Here is a 19,023-nt window from a genome sequence, read left to right on the forward strand (position 1 = left end):
AAGTTGTTTGTATTGTGCCACAGTACAAGACAGCAGGCTGCAAAATGCTGCAAAATAGAATGTAACCTGTGCTCAAAATCATCCTCTGCCACACAGCCGGTAATGAACTGTGGCTGCAGTATGACTGAGCAGTGTGGTTTTTCAGGATATTGAGAGGCTGGCGGTTCAGCTTGGATTCTCTTGCCCTTGGCCAGATCGAAATAGGACTTTTTCAACTCAGAATCTCATTCCTGTCGTCGTCACAGCCGGAAATATATGATGAGCGTCTCTTTCTCAGCAGTAGACCATGGATGATCACATTTTACACGCCCGTAACCTTTCACAATAAAAGACGAGGCCGCTGTCCGTGGTGCTGAAACCACTCTGCTTCCCTCCCTGCTAATGTGTTGTTTCACAGTAACGTGGCGCTTTTTCTTTAGCGTCCTTCCTTCTGCTGTGGAACTGTCACTTAAAGTTAACTGTAACAAAAGGTTGACGGCGGCAAGAGGACCACCTAGTGTGTTATGAAAGTGAATAAATGAGAGTAAAAGGAGTGAGGGATCTCCATCTCTATTGCTCTCTCACTCATCCACACAGAGCGAGAAGGAGAGAGAGAGAGAGAAGGGGGAGGGAGTCCGTTCAAGCAGAGATAATTAGAAGAGTGGGTCACTATTGGAAGAAAGCAACCGATGAAGTCAGGGAAAAAAGGGGGAATACGAATCAAAGCCGCATAATAATATGAGAGGAGGGAGACAAGAGTCTTAATGGAGCATCATCAGCGCTGAAGTCCAGCCCTGGCAGACGCGAGCAGTTTCCTCCGGCTCGCAGCGTCCAATTACAGCGGAGCAGCTCAGCCTGTGTGGACTCCTCAGCGCTGCCCAGCCAGGAGCGAGCAGGGCAGAGGGAGGGAAACAATGTTCCGACGCTTTCCCCTGCTGTGATTTCAAGTGGAATTCCTCTTTTTGTTTTAAAATTATTGTTATTATTATTATTATAAAAATTCTTATTATAGTTTTTCTTTCAAGTCGCCCGACCGCTGCTGCCGAGACCAAGTCCGTGCACGCAAAGAAAAGGGTAGGTTGTAAATGCGCTTTCTTTTCTCTTTTTTTGCCGGCGGCGACGGGGGGGTGCTTGGCACAGTGCGCCTGGGATAGTGAGACGGAGGTATCTCACACTGTCGGTTGTTAGCGACCCCGTTTGACGTTTGATTTAAATCCACATTGGTTGATTTGGGTTTTTTTTTTTTTTTTTCCTTTTCTGTGTTGAAGTAACAGAAAACTGTGCAGCCCACTCACACAGATACCAGAAAGGGAGTAAAACAAAAGAGGTGGCTTGTTTTGGGAAATGTTATTATTATCATCTCATAGTTTAAGCTAGGGAGAACACCATTTTTTATATTTTTATTCCTTTTTGGGGATTTTTGTTGTTGTTGTTGTTGTTTTTTTCCCCCGTGTCTGTGAATACGTGTTACTTGAACTTACAGGTGACATATAACAGTTGCTAGAATATGTTAACTGACGTTTTTAAGTGGAAAAAATAAGACCCTTTTGTTTCTGTATAGTGTTAATACTACAGTATTTAACCTGGTCTTTGTAATTTTTTTTTCTGTGTGTGTGTGTGTGGGGGGGGGGGGGGGGGGGGGGGGATAGAAACACGCCCTACAGACTTCAAATTCAACAGCCTAGTGTAAAGTCCTCACATGGAAACTGTGTCTAACTGTGTGTATGCTAAATCACTTGTTATTGCTGTGTATGCTTGTGTAGTTCCAATCAATCTGGTGCAGCTGCTCATTTCTCCTTACATGATGCCAGATATTTGTTTGTTTGTCTTTTTTGTTACAATGATTGTACATGAGACGGACAAAAAATGTAAATACCTCCCGGTATACAACACATATAACACACATATTGAGTACAAATACTGCAAGTCCAATTCTGTATTGACACACGCATCACTCAAAACTCACCTTTGTATACATGACTGCTATAACAGGGTTATTGCATTGCACAGCATTATACTTTGCAGGTGTACCTAACAAATGGGCCAGTGAGTGCACATAAATAAATAATGACCTATACAGCTCAACAGCAGCACAAAAGGCAGCCGCCATGAAACAGAATCAACACCTGTCAAAGAGAAAAGAAAAGAAAAAAACTTGAGGAATGATGAGCATCACATATTCTGGGTTCCGCTGCAGAGCGGTTGTATCTCACTGCACTGGGTCTGCCGGATAAACTGGGTCATCACTGTTTGACCAGCTGTCAAAGGTTCTTGCTGTTTGTCTTGACACAGAACTCCAGGCGTGATTAATTAGCAATCAGGTCACAGCAGTGATTTGGAACTTTGTACTTTGTGTCATCATGTGTCAGCGCTACAATGCTTAAACAGTTCTCTTAGACTGTAGAATACCTTTCAGACAACTTACACTAATGTCACTGCAGACAGAGCCGCAGCATAACCAGATTATCTGACGAGCTGCTGCTGCTATTGGAGATATTTTAAAGTGAGGGACCAAGAGTAATATATGATTAGCATGCAGTAGTGTAACCCTACAGGAAGACCACCCTGCTTTCTTATTCGGAATTTTAGACGTCTCTCTTCCCTAATGTCAAGAGTTGTAATGTGCTTGCCTCTGCTTAATTGCTATTCTGCACATGAAGCGGTGTGGAGCCAAACAGCAAACCCCCCCCCCCCCCCCCCCCCCCCCCCCCCCCCCAGATAGGACCTCGTTTGTTTAACTCCGAGGGTGGGGAATCTGTCTTCCGTGGACATATCCGTACGGACAAGTTGACTTCTGCAGAGATGTTTAATTTTTCATTGGCTACTGTCTGCCAGACAATGATGACTGAAACGTCTCATGGCTGTAATTGTATAGTACCCTCAATTCTGGCCTGACTTGATACGGGCAGATGGCAAAGATCAGCTGAAATAAGAAATTCATGAGAAAAAAAAAAGAAGCAGATTCTGTTAAAGTTTCATTAATTCCTGCCTGTATGCCAGACTGTACAGATAACCACAGTATAGGCTAGGTGTCAGAGTGCAATTTGACACACGCCTGACATCCATTACTTGGAGTCAGCAGATGCTGTCACTTCCATGGCAACAAAGAAACATAATTTATGAGGATTCAGTGGCTCCTACTGCAGACAACCACTGCACACCCAAGTATTGCAGAAGTGCAATATAGACGGACGATAAGCAATCATTATCGGAGCATTTCATTTCATTTCTGGACACATACGCTTTCACACACAGTTTCACTGCTGCTTGAGTAATACCTGCACTTTCAACTCGACTGCTATAAACAATATTTACAATTCAGATTCGCCCATCCAGAACAACGGGGGAGGGGGGTGGGGGGCAGTAATGCAGCCGCTTAAAAGAAAACAGTCGCATAGAAAAAGAAAATCCATTCAACTTAATGCTTCTGTCAAATCCAGGGAAATATAAAAATGGAAGGGATTGTTCTGCTTTGCCATACAGGATGATCTGTCTTCCCAGCATTCGCCTTCAAACTTGTCTGATCTCATCCATCCTTAAGCCTTCAAACGTGAGTGGTGTTTGTCAGTGTGACATGTCATACTGGGCACAGCAGAAAAACAAGAGGTTTGCAGCCCGACTGATGAAAACGGACCAAAATGTATATAAATATTAAAATAAATCAATCAGTCAAACTGCTTATTTTAATCTGGGGCAAATTAGGCAGCCTGTCAGATGCGGCTACTGTGAGAGAAACGGCTGGGACTGATCGCATCCACCAACCTTGACAATTAGAATGGACAGTGTGCGACAGAGAGAGGCTGGAGGAAAATGTCTGTGAAAATGGAAAAAGTTGTGAGAGAGCACATGCGTATGTGTGACGTTGTGTTCGAAAAGGTGACACAGCCTGCTGCCAGTGTGTTTACTAAGTGAGTAATTGAGGCACGCATACACAAACACACAATTGGCTCATTTATGTTTATTGTTCTCTCAAAATTTGCACTTAACTATAATTTCTTCAGGCAGGAAGACTGACACCATGCTCGCAGCTGTAAAGATGAAGTTAGAGCCAAAGTTAGTTTGGCTTATCATAAAGACTGGATACAAGAAACAGCTCGCTCTAAGTACCCACTCAGTTTTGGCCGCTCAGCACATTTAGGCATGCAGACATGATCAAGACGATCTGCTGAAGTTCAAGCCAAGCATCAGAGTGGGGAAGAGGGGTGATTTAAGTGACCATTATAGTGGTGTTGTGAAAGCCACGGGGGCTGGTCTGAGTATTTTAGAAACTGCTGGGATTTTCCTGCACAACCATCTCTAGGGTTTACACAGAACAGTCGAACAAAGAGAAAATATCCAGTGAGTGGCAATTCACTGGACCAAAATGTCTTGTTGATACCGGAGGTCAGAGGAGAATGGCCAGACTGCTTGGAGTGGACAGGAAGGCAACAGCAACTCAAATAACCACCTGTAACAACTAAGGTGGCAGAAGAGCATCTCTGAAGCCACAACTTGAAGCAGATGGGCTGGAGCAGTAGAGGATCACTCCAGGTGCCACTCCTGTGAGCTGACAACAGGAAACTGAGGCTACTATTCGCATGGGGCCACTGAAAGTAAACAACAGAAGATTGGAAAAATGTTGCTAGATCTGATGAGTCTGTTTCTCATCCAGATGGTAGGGTCAGAACTGGGCATAAACAAAGTGAAAGCATGGATCGATCCTCCCTTATGTTAATGATTCAGGCTGCTGCTGCTGCTGCTGTAATACTGTTGAGCATATTTTCTTGGCACACTTTGAACATTATTTAAACACCGCAACCTACCCGAGTATTGACCACAGTGTACCCATCTCCTGATGGCTGCTTCCAACAGGATAACACATCATGTCATAAAGCTCAGATCATCTTATACCGAATGGTTTCTTGAACATGACAATGAGGTCAGATGGTCTCTACAATCCCCAGATGTGGTGGAAGAGGAGATTTGCATAATGGATATGCAGCTGACAAATCTGCAGTAACTGTGTGATGCTATCACATCAATGTGGACCAAAATCTCTGGGGAATGTTGAATCTGTGCCATAAATGATAAAGGCGGCTATGATGCAGTTGCTGCACTTGTCTAATCATTGTAGCTTAAACCAAAGCAGGTGCCGACTCCTAACCTAAAAGGTAGTCAACTCAAAGTGAAAACAAAGCTCAGCTGTTAGTGAAAAAAGAACACGAAACATGGCGTTCAGGTTAACAGTGTGGTGATTTTTGTCACTAACAGCCCACCTGGTTTTTTAAAAACAAGTATTAAGGCCGTCCAGATAACGTTCATCTGCTTACACACACATATACTAATGTTGGTTATTACAAAGTGCTGTAACTTTGGAGCTTGTTAGAAAATTTGTAAAAGATTTAAACATGGTGTTTACTGTTTGTGCAGCGTCTACAAGCGTCTCCACATGAATCTGAAGAAACTGAAGACAATGGGCCAAAGTTTTGCTAACTGAAACTGTCTGTATTGTATTTGTGGTCTGAGTCTGACTTAACCAATCATATTTGAGCAGGTAATCCATCACCAATCCATCAAATAGCAAGCATAGACCTGGATATACTGATATCGTGGCTAAAGCAGAAGATCTGGAAATTTGGCTCCTCCTCCCAGAGGCTAGTTAGTGAGGTTCCCAGACTGATGTATGTGTGTTTGCCTCTTATTATAATCATGTAGTCTGTTAGTAAGTGGGCAGCAGTTTCATGCTCTGTATTCTTTTATAAAAGGTTCTTGGTTAGTGAAAATGAAATGCTTTTGCTTTGCATTAAATCCATCTGGATATCCATCCATGGTCAGTATACAGTATATAGTGGACTGTGTATGGCACCTTCATGCTGGTGCAAATACAATGGCTGATTTATTACTTTATCTGGTTTCCTTTGAATTGTTAGCTGTGTGTACTTTGTCAGTTAGGGTCGCACTCTACACCTGTTGTCTGAGTACAATTTAATTGTCAAAAATAGCAAAAACAGAAGCAAAAGCACATCCTAGAAAAAAGGTTTAAAATGCATTTTAAAAAAACTATGAATTTAAACTTGTTACATTTTTGGCCACATTAGTTTGTTCTATTCATAAATAATAAGATATTTATGTGATATAGCATTCAGCCTTATTTTTATGTCAGACATTTTCTGACACACTGCTTTTGCAGTGTTGCTTGTATTTCATCATACTAACCAGATTTGGGGGAGAAAAAAACGAAAAAGAAGGCATGGAGCAACAGAAAACAAGTCGCAAGGCTAAAACAGGTCGAAAATCTTCTCCTGAGCTGTGAGCAATCATGACGTGATGTTTCAGCCACCCTTCCCGGACCACGAGGGCATAAAAATAAATCTTATGTGGAAAATGGAATATTGATTATGCAGCGCCGCAGTCGCCGCTGTGCTTTTAGTTCTCAATTATCAGTCGCAAATCAAACTGACTTGCAAGGATTCCAGCACACAGACTTGTTGAGCCTGCGGGAGACACCGTACGCTGATATTTCTAAATTGCTCCGCTCGTGGTTGCAGTTTCAGCCGGAGCAGCAGCCTGTATAAAGCGTCGCATGAACCTCGAAACAAAATCAGAGTTTGTGGGTTTATTCGAGGCTCCGTGCAGTTTATATCAATACCTTCAGAGTCTTTCTGCTTGCCAGCTTACATTAGCAACAACAGCCTCCACGTCACAGACAGACGTGTCACAGCAGTTTATCATGTGAACTCTTAAAAAGCAAAGATTTATCGAGTTTGTCTTAGTACGCGGAGAGGGAGTGAAGGTTTTAGAGTAAATGCTCCTCTGGGAGCGGTGGCGGAGTGCTGCTGCTGCTCAGAGGGTGATTTGGCTCGAGGCAACCTGACAGTGAGCTAGACACACACAGACAGACACACACACAGACACATACACACACAAGTAACCCAGCAATAAGCAACATGCAGTCATTTACTCTGTTTCTCCTCAACACAGACATTCACAAATGCCAGCTCCCCTCCCCACTGCTTTCACGGTGAAAATCAATGGTTGCAGAGCCCAACTGGACAGAGTAATAGTGGAAAAATAAAGAAATCAATGCAGACTTATTAACTGAACAGAGCTTCCTTTACCGCTGACACAAAAATATGTGAGTGTTTGACTTGTCTGTGTCTGTGAATGATGATAGCTGCTGCTGGTTGTAGACAGGATGTGCGAGCGCATAAGCATATGAGCGTCTTCCTCTATGTGTGTGTGCGTCTGCCAGTCAAGAGTGTGTGTCCCTGAACGTTGGTGGCTGGTGCTTGTGTATGAGTGTTGTATTGTAGGCGTGCTTTGCATGTTCATGAGCGCTCCTGTGTGTGTTTGTGCATTTTGGTGCGCACCAACAAGACTATCTCTCAAAGTCAGTGTGTTACTCTTGGGTTAGTGCCACAGTGCACTGCCGGAGCCTTGGCCCTCAGTTTATTTGTGGACAAAAGGATGCTCGGAGACAAATGATTTAGCACCTGTCAGTCAGAGCTGAAGGACGGGCGATGAGAAAAGAGAGAGGTCAGAGACTATGGAAAGGGAAAATGATGGCGGCTTTTCAAGGAAACTGCGAAGGGAACAAGGAGAGAAAGAGGGGGGGAAAGTTGAAGCTGGAAAAAGAGAAAGAGATTCAGAACCAAAAAAAAGAGAGCGAGAGAGAGAATTTACGATTTAGCTCTGGGTCATCACATAGCTCAAGTGCCTGTGAGCAATTTTCCCCTGGAAATGACAGCTTCTATTTCTGCAGAGTTGTTTGCCTAACAGCAGCTCACAGGAACTGTGGCTGGCCTTCAGGCCCTGCAAGCAGAACCTTCCCTGATCGCGAGAGTTACCATAACAACGGATGAGGCCGACCTGCACCGATGGCAACGCGGGGATGTGAACTTTGATTCCCGCCTCCAGCACTCTGGCTAGTCTGCTGCACCTCTGACATATCAACACCTACCCTTCTTGGCAAAAACAAGAGAAAATCCTAAGAGCGCTGCGCGGCGAGCTGTGAGTGTTTGGTCAGCCAGAATGTAACTGTTCACCAGTGGATGATGATTTTGTTTGCAGAAACAGATCACTGTGTCAAGAGCAAAAGAGACATTTGTAATTCAGAAATGCCCAAATAAACAAGTCCAGTGCAAAATAATGTTTGCAGAGATGTGCGTGGGCGGACGTTAGGAGCTGCTGGTGAATGCTGAGCAGGGCTTTGTGTGATGCCAGGTTTATTAGATTTCCTTTGGCATTTGTTGACTGACATCTGCCCTGGCAGGTCTCTGCGGCCGCTCTCTCCCTGACTCTTGGCTCGCTCTACAAACCAACAAGCCTTAATCATCTTATGTACACTTTCCCACGTGGTCAATAAAGATATATTGCTGACCTCGTTTTTTTTAATGCCGAACAAAGCGCCTCCCTCCACGAAAACGCGGACAGCACAGACAGAGGCTTAGCTAACAAGCATCTGATTGTGCAGATTACCGCGTGTTCCGCGAGGGATTACTGAGACAGAAATGAACAAATTGACCTCTTACCACCAAAATCCCACATCAGCAAAACAAAAGATAAGAGTCAAGTCTCTGCTGAATCTAGAAAAAGTGGAGTATACATTGTACTGCAAAACAAGTGTCAGCAGCATTATTTAAAGAAGCCTGCCACCGCCCGTTGTGTTATTTTTGTCACTGAGTCCTTTCAGTTTGCAGAACCTGATGACTCCATGGGTACCCTTTGTGTGTGGGTCTCACTGGGCCATCCAGACTCTGTATACGTGCGGTTTTTAAAAAACTGAGCAGCCCTGGAAGCAAGGAGAGAAATGCACGAGCTGTATTCTGGCAGTGCGTCGTTTGCATTGATGTTGGGCTCATGTTCTAACAACAAATATCAGACTGTGCACCCTGTTCTGAGTGTATTCTTAGCCGAGGGCAGGCGTCTTCCTCTCCGGTTCCCCTTCTGACACTTTTCAAGTTAAGTCAAAGCTATTTAGAAGTCATCTCACTGTGAGAAGTAAAAAAGGCTCAATGACAGACCAAGGCCTAATTCAGAATTCAATTTTTGTGCTTTCTCTTCCCAACAATAGAAATACCTAATTTCTCTGCATGCTTGTTTGGCGAGCTCCAGAGAGGAAATGGCACGCTTTTGTTAAGAAGTGTTTTTTTGGTGAGAGGAGACGATTGAAAAGCTTATGTAGGTCACATTGTATTAATTAAGCTGGCTACCCTTGCAAATGCGTTCTAAATGAAACACACAGTGTTAATTTTTTTTTTTTTTTAATCCAGTTTTATTTCGTATTTGCTTAATACTGCAGCGTGACCGCACTGAGAATTACTTCTCAGCCACTGAAACAGCGATCCCAGTACTTTTACGCTTAGGCATTTCGTCTGGATTATAACGCTGCATACGGGGTGGACAGGCTTGATATCGGTCCGACAGAAGAGTTCAAACACCCGGCAAATGAAATATTTATCAGTCACAGTTTATTTCAGGCACAGGACCCTTTCATCATTTAGCTTTAATGAGAGCTGTGTGCATTCTGATGATTAATAAACTAAACGATCTTCAGATCGTTCCGAGCAAGATGCAAATACTATCAATTATCTGTCCGGGAGACTCTTTAAGTAAACTAGGATTTTTCACAAGTCAGACAAGCTTAACGGGGGCCGGGGTACGAGCGAATGTTTTCTAACAATGTGAGATTTTAGATTGGATCAATGAGACGTCGGCTTCTCTGCTGGAAGAAGCTGCTCCAGGACGAGGCAGGTGGCACAGTAAAGCGCGGTAAATCAACCTGCTGTCACGGGGACAGAATGACAGGCTCAGTGTGACATTTCAGTGCATATTATATCTCCAGCCCTCCGGTATCCTCGTGTGATCTGCTGCAGATGAACTATTTTGAACACTGCCGGGCTGCATAGCGTTGGCCAGCATTGAGTTTTGATGTGAACAACCAAGCAGAACAATAAATCCCTTCTGGACCGTATAGATGCAAAAAAAAAAAGAAAAAAAAAAGAAAAAAAAACAGGTGGAAAAAAAGAAGTGCATGGATGAGTTGCTCTGCGATGGGTTTATATCAAAGCAAGACGTTGCTGTAAGGTGCAGCGAGCAGCCGATGCTGATGGTTTTGATCAGATGATTAGAGCTGGTTACCACTGGAGAGTTGCTTTGAGGAGGTAAATGTGCTTTCTGAGATTACAGAGTTCAAAACAGAGACCGTGACTCTTTGCTACACATTTGTGTGTGTGCGTGATTGTAAGACAAAGAAAGAGACCGAAAATGAGGGAGAGTGTGTTTGTGCATGCATTAAGCAGACAAGAGAGAGGTCCTTGAGGCAACCTGAACATCTTTTATCACATCTTTAATTAATTGAAGCCCATAATAGAAGCTGCTGCAGTCCCGCAGAATAGACACAGTTGAATGGATAATAGCCGGGGATGAAGAGATACGCTTGTTTTTGCTTGCTTTTTTGTCAATCCTCCCTTGCCATTTGACAGTTATATGCTTTAACAGCACATCTGGAGCTGCTGTCAGTCTCCGCTTTGAGAATAAAGTGCATTAACCAAGAAGAGAGAAATGTTTTCCCCTTTTTTTCCATCTTCTCTTTTCAGGTTCTGCCTCTGAAGACCTACTGTAAAGCCGTCATGGGCCTCTTGTGGTTCTCCAGACTAATCCTGATCATCCTAGTCCTCATCCCTCAGCCGTCCCTGGGCTGTCCCTCCGGCTGTCGCTGCTACAGCCTCACAGTGGAGTGCGGATCTCTCGGGGTCAAAGAAATCCCACAGGGCATCCTGTCTGTCACCGAGGTCAGTTGGACGATCGACTGTATGTTAGGGCACTAGTTGCCCGTGCCCCCGCCCCATCCAAACACACACACATGCACACCAGAGGTTTTCAGTTGACTTCCTCTCTGATCCATTCTTATTACCCTGAAATGATTGTGGTTAATCAATTCACCGTGACCCTCTTTGATGTAAGCCTGAGGGAGGGGCTGCGCTGTTGGCTGTGTAATTATTCATTCTTGCTCAGAGCGCGACTCTCGCACGCGCTCTGATCATCTGTTGAGAAGATGTTTAACATTATGCCGTGTTTTTTTTTCCTCCTGGTATCAAACCCCCCCCCCCCCCAACATCACTGCAGCTCATGAATATTAATGTAAAGCATGCCCTGCATAAATTGTTCCATTAACCTCAATCAGCAGGTCTATCTCGTCCATCACACTTTACCTCGTGGCCCCCGTGTTTTCCTCCAAGGAAGCGTCACAGATGAATGCATATTACCAATCAAGCTGCAAAATCGTGCATGCCAGATCCAACGCAGAAAGCACGTCTCATAAAAAAACTCAGTCTAATGTTCTTTTTTGGGGATATGCTGACTTAAAAGACCTGTGATTTCTGACTAAGACACGTGAAACGCAACCAACTACCATTACTACCACAGTGCTCATTCAGGCAGAATATAACCCATGTCCTTCTCAATTTACAGACGGCCCCTAAATACATCACATGCAGGTAATCATATATTGACAACAAGAAGGTTGCACTCGCAGAATGCGCGTGGGTGTGACTGTGCCGGCTCAAAATGGGGCTCTGCAGAACAGGCAGATTGTTGGCTGCAGCTAAAAGATGTAAATAAAAGATGGACCTAGCCACTGTGACATCACTCACTGTGGAGGCTCAATATGAAGCCTGATTTTGAATGTCTATGTCTTCACCCGGTGTTTTGAAACTGAACGTGAAGGGCAAAGGGGCAGATCTGGTTCCGAAACAGAGGCTCGAAACTTTTCAGTAACATAGTAAAGCATACCCTCAGCCGTCCCTGGGCTGTCCCTCCGGCTCTCGCTGTTCCAGCCTCACAGTGGAGTGCAGATCTCTCAGGGTCAAAGTTCCGGTTTGTTAAGTCAACACATTTTACTCAATTAAAATCATGTTGTATTCATTATGACTTGAAATTAGTGATGGATCCTATTGGGAGAGTAGGATCGCAGACAAGTGAGCTGATATGAGAACCACTCAACCAAACCTATCTGAAGCTTACATACTTTGGATGTTATTTGGATTCTCAGCAACACATATGCCAGATTTGAGAAAGATCAGATGAACAATGATTACCGATGATAGGTTTAGAGCATACAGACATCATTAGAATTAGTAAGATTATCATAACTGTAAACTAGTTCATTCTGTGGTACATGGAACACCACACATGACTACATTTAACATGCACAGCCTAGTGAGACAGTGTTTCAAGGTGGGTCTGTTTCTGGTTTAATCCATCGTGTGGTTAATTTCTACCCGCTGAGTGCAGCACAGCTATAAGCCACACTCATTTTCTTGTACAAAACAAACCTCAGATGAAACCTCACATCCTATCTTCTGTTTCCCTAATGTAATCAATGTGTGATCACTCTGCTAATTTCATTTACCCTGTCGTCCATAAAGACCATTTTCCTCCAGGACAACGCGATAGTGCAGATCCGTCTTCAGGACCTGACTCGCCTTGGCAGCCTCCATTATCTATACCTGCAGAACAACAGCATCTCAGCCCTGGAGCCTGGGGCTTTTCTCGGGCAGGGGCAGCTGCTGGAGCTGGCCCTTAATGGTAACCTCATCCACCTGGTTACCTCTGATATGTTTCGGGGTCTGGAGCACCTAAGGATCCTGTATCTCGCTGGCAACCAGATCACTCGAGTCCAGGACCACACCTTCAGAGGACTACAGGTTAGGTTGTGTATTAATTGGAAATAATTAATGCAAACTTTGAAATAGGTGTTCTAGGAAACAAATATAGAATGTTTTTACAGAATGATGTCTTCAAATCTAAAGCTGCGTTCACACTGCAGGCGAAAGCGCATCAAATACGACTTTTTTGACCCTACGCGACCCATATCCGATCATGGTATGACAGTGTGAACGGCACAAATCTGATATTTTCAAATCCGACCTGGGTCACTTTCATATGTGGTACTGAATCCGATACATATCTGATGTTTTAGAAAGCGACTGCTGTTTGAATGGTCATGTTGCATTAAATTTGTATTTTACGTCACTGACACAAGACAGACGCCAATTATCAGCGCCGGAGAAGCGCCCAAGAAGACATTGCGAACGCTTGCTGGCCATCCAGTGAAACTGTTGGGAAGACAACGTTGGAGAAACGTGAACATTTTATTTGTACTGTATAATCTGCAGATTCTGACAGAAATCTGCAACTATCCTTTGAAGCACCGCTCCTCTCTAAAACAGCAATAAGGATAATTATTAGGCCATATGTAAATAACAAAATAGCTTTATAACTTAAAGCAAAATTGGGAAACGTAAAGTCCGAAACAAGTCTTTATTTTAAGGGCCATCAGTCAAACAATACCGTTTGGTCTGGGTCTAAACAGAGCGCGTTGTGTGTGACGTCTTCTTTTGCGCATGCGGGCCACTAGAGCGCGTTTGCTGTCACATTTTATTTGTAGTGTGAACAAGCAGACAAAAAAATCGGATTTGATCAAAAAATCAGAATTGAGCATTAAGACCTGCAGTGTGAACGTAGCCTAAGTCTTATTCGTGACTGATGTCTCCTTAATCCCTAGCATGTGGTAATACAGTACAGACTGACTCAGGTGGACCTGAGACACCCTCCTGTCACTATACTGGATAATTCTATCCCTTATGAACTTGCACATTTTATACTTACCTCTGCTTCCCCTGCTTTGTGTCATTTTTGCTGTCTGCAGCGTCTGCAGGAACTCCACTTGCAAGAAAACAGCATTGAGCTGCTAGCTGAGCAAGCCTTGTCTGGATTGTCGTCTCTGGCCTTGCTGGACCTCAGCAGGAATCACCTCCGCACCCTGGGAGCCTCATCACTCAAACCGCTTGTCAGTCTGCAGGTGCTCCGTGTTACAGGTAGGTAGAATTCCTAGATTATATTAAGTGTTACTATAATATGATTGAATCATCCAACACTGATTTTAATTCAAGGTGCCTTGAATAACTCCTCTATTTCCACACTTCTGAATAACTCACACCCCTGCAATAATGTACTTCCAACCACTGAAATTCACACTCTACCAATGAAATTATAACAGCGGGTCACAGCAGGCAGACTTCCGAGAATTAAAACTAGAGGAAAAAGCCAACTAAATTAAAGAAACAGCTAATTAATGGGACCTCATGTGGAGGAGCCTGTTTACTCAGATAAAATCTGGTAATCCCTCCTCCCACACTTTTCTAAAGTTGGACTGACCCTTACTGTAACTTCCAAGAAAGCAACAATCCCAACTTCACACTCGTTACATTTAATGACAGAGGCGTTAATGGATTCAAAGAGTGAACTTTTCTCGAAGTTTGACATTTTTGTCACTGTCTATATGTCCCAAAGAGTGTAAAAAATGTACACAGTCTGTTTTTGTTACTATTTAAACAGCTCTATGATGTCTCTGTGACTATAAACATGAATAATTATTTAGTCTTGATTACTAAGGCCCATGGTCTTGCAGTGGGCTCAAAAGAACTCCACAGCACCACAGTATGTTTTTTGTCCTGTCTCACTCCCATTATCCTCAACTGGTCATGGCAGAGCCTGGTTCTGCTGGTAGTTTCTTATGTCCTGGGTTTGAAATCTTGGTAAATCTAAATTGCCCATAGGTGTAAATGTGAGTGCAAATGGTTATCTCTCTCTCTGTGGTAGCCCTGCGACAGACTGGCAACCCGTCCAGGGTGTACCCCGCCTCTCACTCTACAGCAGCTGGGATAGGTTCCAGCCCCCCCAACCCTGATTGGATAAGCGGAAGAGAATTGATGGATGGATTAATTGAATTGAATTGGAAAGTTGATATTACATGAACAAAAAAATATATTTAACAAATCCACTTCAGTAGATCATGCAGGTGGCCAGGGTTACTTTCCACCATGCTATCAGATTTATGCTAGGTTCATTTTGACCTTGAAAACTGCGTTCTGTTTATGTCTGTTTCCTTAACTGCTTTCTTTCATTCCCCTATAGAGAACCCATGGCGCTGTGATTGCGCTCTTGGCTGGCTGAGAACCTGGATAAGCGAAGACGGACAGCGTCTCTTGAGTTCTGCAGAGCAGCGTCGGCTAATGTGCTCCGAACCTCCTCGCCTCTCCCATCTCAGCCTGGTGGAGGTACCTCCAAACAGTCTGGTCTGCATCCCTCCAGTAGTGCAGCTCGAGCCAAGCCACCTGACCGTTCGCCTAGGAGAGAGTCTTCGAGTCTCCTGCCAGGCCTCGGGATACCCTCAGCCTCAAGTGACTTGGAAAAAAGCCTCCCATGGTAAACCACAGTTGTCACCTCGAGGCCTGGTTCAAGAGCTGGGACCCAATGGGGAGCTGTTTAGGCCTGGGGCCGGTGGAGTGGTGACAGCCTTACCTAGCAGTGGAGGGATCAAGGTGGGAGGTGTTGGAGCAATCCACGGGCCTGTACGTGGAACTGAGGAAGGTGGCGAGAGGGACAGCTTTGATCCAGACATGGGCAGCGGCATGCTGTTTCTCAGCAATGTGACCGTAGCACATGCTGGGCGCTACGAATGCGAGGCCTGGAACCCTGGTGGTGTGGCTAGGGTTACTTTCCACCTAGCAGTCAACATGTCTTCTTCCTCCTATTCATCTCAGTTTTGGCCTCGTTTGAACACTCACTCCTATGTTTCATCTTCGTCCAACTCCTTTTACCAGCCTGAGGTTGTGGATGTTAGCCAGGAGCCTCTGTATGAGCAAGACAGCATGGACTTTAATGCCCTGGGCCCTGCCACACAGACTGCTATTGCTGTTGGCATCTCCTTGCTGGCACTCACTGCTGTTCTCCTCTTGATTATGATCTACACTCGTCACCAGCAGTATCAGAAAGACGACACTGGCTCCTATTGCACGAGCAAGGAAGAGAGCATCCTCTATGTGAACGACTACTCTGACGGACCCACCACCTTTGCGCAGCTGGAGGAGTACCGCGATGACCATGGCCACGAGATGTACGTACTCAACCGAGCCAAGCCGGTCCTGGGTTCCACTTCGTCTGCATGTCCCATGATGAGTGGGTTTGTCCAACAGAAGGGCATGAAGGAGGCTCTCCTCGATCACGAAATGGTTCAGACTCTGACACGATCGGGGGGATTGGGACTACGCAGAAACCCAGCGGATGGGGGAGAGGGGCCCCTAACAACAGACCCAGAAGAGCTCTTCCTCAGTCAGAGTCTCCTGTTCGGATCACAGGTTGCCTATGAGATCCATTGTTAAGGAGTCATTATTATGCTCTGGCATGAAACAATATGTTGATGGACTTTTAATTAAAGACAATAATGGAAATCACCTTGGTGCAGTGATTTGAAGCATCAGATTATTATCTGGCCTTTTAAAGAGGGGAGATTGTCAGTCAGTAATTTCTGGGGGAACCTGGTTCACAAGTGGCCTCTGAGAGAGCTTCAGGATTGATTGTATGACACTCGTGATGGGTTAAGAAGACTGACGATTGAAGGGGAAATAACACATGAACCACAGCTTTCTGTCTCAAAATCAACCCTTTAAGGATAACTCTAAGTGGCTAACCTCGTCAGAAATGTTTAGTTACACTAAGAAGAGGCTGAAACGATGCAGCACACAGTGTCTGCTTTATTCTAATTTCGTTAGTTACGCTTTACTTTTCGTGTTTCGTCTATGTTTTGTGTAATATAATACAAAGTTAATTCTCAGAGTGAAGTACAGTTGTTTTGTGAATCCTGCTACACATCCCATTAGAATTAGGCCTAAAGCAATCCTCTTACTGAAACTACATTAACATTACCCATATGTGCGAGTGGGTGTGGGTAGGTGAATTTGTTTATAGAGGTTCATTCTGAATGCAGAAATCTAGTCTTTTTTATGTTTGTATCATAGCATTGTTTTTCTTGATGTTAACATGTTGTGTTGTTTTATACCTGCTGACTGCAACACTAGAACAAGATATTAGCATTTCTAATGTGTGAAGTCGACTCTCTGAAAGAACTCAAGCTTCATTAACGTCAGTCTGTAATTACCATTATGATGTTAATAATGTACATTTTGTCTTTGGTTTCTACATAATAAAATGTATTTTAAAAGAGAAAATTTTTCCCTTTTCCCTCTTTTTCCGACTCTATAGTCCATATTTGAAGCGTGTAGTTTTTCTCTGTGGTCTTCCCTTCATTCTATGAGATGTGAAAAGGGCTTTATAGAGAGACTGTAGATCTGAGTCACAGTGTAGAGGCCAGTCTGTGAGAGGTCCATGGTTCATAAACCATTTATTCTTTCCCTTTGCCGCTAAACACTGCAGATATCAAGTGTCCTTTCACAGCTACTTGTGGACTAAGATAGATGGTTGCAACTGAAAATGTGTTGAAAACCCAAATAATCTCTGCTGCTTTACACCAAGACCCAGAGCTGTATTGATTCTCGTTCAAAAACATGTCAATATTCTTTTTAAACTGGCCTCTCTGTAGGTATTTTAAAGCTGTTTATTACTGAGTATTAAATGTCATGGTTATGCTATGCAGCTTAATAAGGATTACAGCCAAAGGACATGTTTTAAAAATGTAAAGCCTGCTTCTGTCTGCCACTAACACTGAAAGTATCAGCACGATGACACGGAGCCAAATAAACTAAAGTTTTATATAGCCTGAGAATGCTCTCTTAAATAGTCCAGAACTGTTATATGCACAAGTCAACCATCCTGCGCATGAAGTACATTTTTGTTGCTGTATGTGTTTGCTGAAGGTGGTTTCTATATAGCTATATGATAAAACAAGCAAAATTGCTTCAAAATTGTTTGGTTTCATGAACTTTCTAGACAAGAGCCATTTTTGAAACAAAAAACAAACAAGCAGCTCTGTATGGGGTTGAAAATAGAGAAGGTGGCACAGGCTTCAGGTATCAACATTACTAACTTTTAGCGCATAAAACATGGACATGCAGTGCCATATTTATGATTATTTGCTACTTATGCATTTTGGAACCTAGAGCTTGGCAGACTCAGGAGTAGCCATTTTTGTATATATATCTACTGTAGCCGCCACTATTGAGGTTCATCAAAATTAAGCAGTAAGGCACCAGAGAGGTTTGGTGAAGTGGGTCTTACTGTCTGGCTGAAGAGCTTCAGTTTAAAATCATGATTCTTTTATTTGCTTTCCTCTAAGTCTGATATAGATTCTCTCCTGAAGAAATAACTTTTATATAAGCGATCAGTAAAGCTTAACGTTACTGAATGAAGCCCACTTACAGTAAACTGTGCAACACATTATCACTGCAGTGTGCATGTAAACAAGTACACTTAGTCCAAATGCTGCTGAGCTACACTGCTGGACTTACAGACACTGGAACACAGATTAAAAAACTGATTAGTTACATTTGTAGCCTATCACCAAAAATGCCTGTTTAATAGCCAGAATAAAACACCCTTTATTAGGCTGACAGCAACCTTTAATGTTTAAATGTATCAGTTTTAATGTTGCAGAGCTCTAACGTGGAACTGTCATGTTAGAAATAAACAGCAGCACTAAGGGCACACTCGCCATTAAAACATATATGTGGCACGAATGACGGACTCCACCACATTATCACACTTGTCAACACACACTTTATTTCCCCTTGTGGTTTCCACAATACTCGCGCCTGCAGCTTTTCAGCTCCCAGCCGCCCATACGCCACCAACAACAACAACTACAACAGGACCCAGTACAGACTTTTATACAGAGCTTCCCCCGCAGCCACGCCACAAACCACGCCCCGCCACATACCCACCACCCAAGTGAGGCCGGGGCCATGTCCAGCCGAACCTCATCACCATCTGATGGTGTCTCTGACTGGAGTCGGTGGCGAGTATAGGGGGCATTTTGTGAGGAAGAAGAGTCACATGACATTTTAAAAAAGCCCCTTTTTAGGCTTTTACCTTTTCTGAAGTGCAAAGCCTAGCTTAACAAAGAAAGTTTGTAATCACTGTTGAGATCCTGAGAAAGCCTGACTACGTTAACCATAATTCATAGTATACTCCTCTACTGACAGATGTAGGCCATGATGCATTACAAAATTGTTTTAATTTGATGTAAATACATTTTTACATATGTAA

At 43.7% G+C, this 19,023-nt stretch overlaps 1 protein-coding gene across 2 annotated transcripts; it reads left to right on the forward strand.

Moving 5' to 3' along the window:
• The first annotated feature begins 578 nt into the window (after positions 1 to 578).
• Positions 579 to 17,017, forward strand: LOC134616474 (leucine-rich repeat-containing protein 24-like). 2 transcript variants are annotated; one of them, XM_063461292.1, is made up of 5 exons: positions 579 to 1,053; positions 10,557 to 10,751; positions 12,387 to 12,665; positions 13,670 to 13,838; positions 14,938 to 17,017. In XM_063461292.1, the coding sequence occupies exons 2-5, from the start codon at positions 10,590 to 10,592 to the stop codon at positions 16,182 to 16,184; spliced, it is 1,857 nt and encodes a 618-aa protein (XP_063317362.1). In that variant the 5' UTR covers positions 579 to 1,053; positions 10,557 to 10,589; the 3' UTR covers positions 16,185 to 17,017. The 2 variants fall into 2 exon arrangements, with proteins under 2 accessions (XP_063317362.1, XP_063317363.1); XM_063461293.2 differs by lacking the exon at positions 579 to 1,053 and adding an exon at positions 6,072 to 7,968.
• The last annotated feature ends 2,006 nt before the right edge of the window (positions 17,018 to 19,023 follow it).

This window comes from Pelmatolapia mariae, linkage group LG18, assembly GCF_036321145.2.
Source record: "Pelmatolapia mariae isolate MD_Pm_ZW linkage group LG18, Pm_UMD_F_2, whole genome shotgun sequence".
NCBI lineage: Eukaryota > Metazoa > Chordata > Actinopteri > Cichliformes > Cichlidae > Pelmatolapia > Pelmatolapia mariae.

Coding starts and splice junctions, on each gene's coding strand:
- LOC134616474 (XM_063461292.1), top strand. CDS start 10,590: ATGGGCCTCTTGTGGTTCTCCAGACTAATCCTGATCATCCTAGTCCTC. Junction 10,752..12,386: donor GCATCCTGTCTGTCACCGAG/GTCAGTTGGACG, acceptor TCGTCCATAAAG/ACCATTTTCCTCCAGGACAA. Junction 13,839..14,937: donor GCAGGTGCTCCGTGTTACAG/GTAGGTAGAATT, acceptor ATTCCCCTATAG/AGAACCCATGGCGCTGTGAT.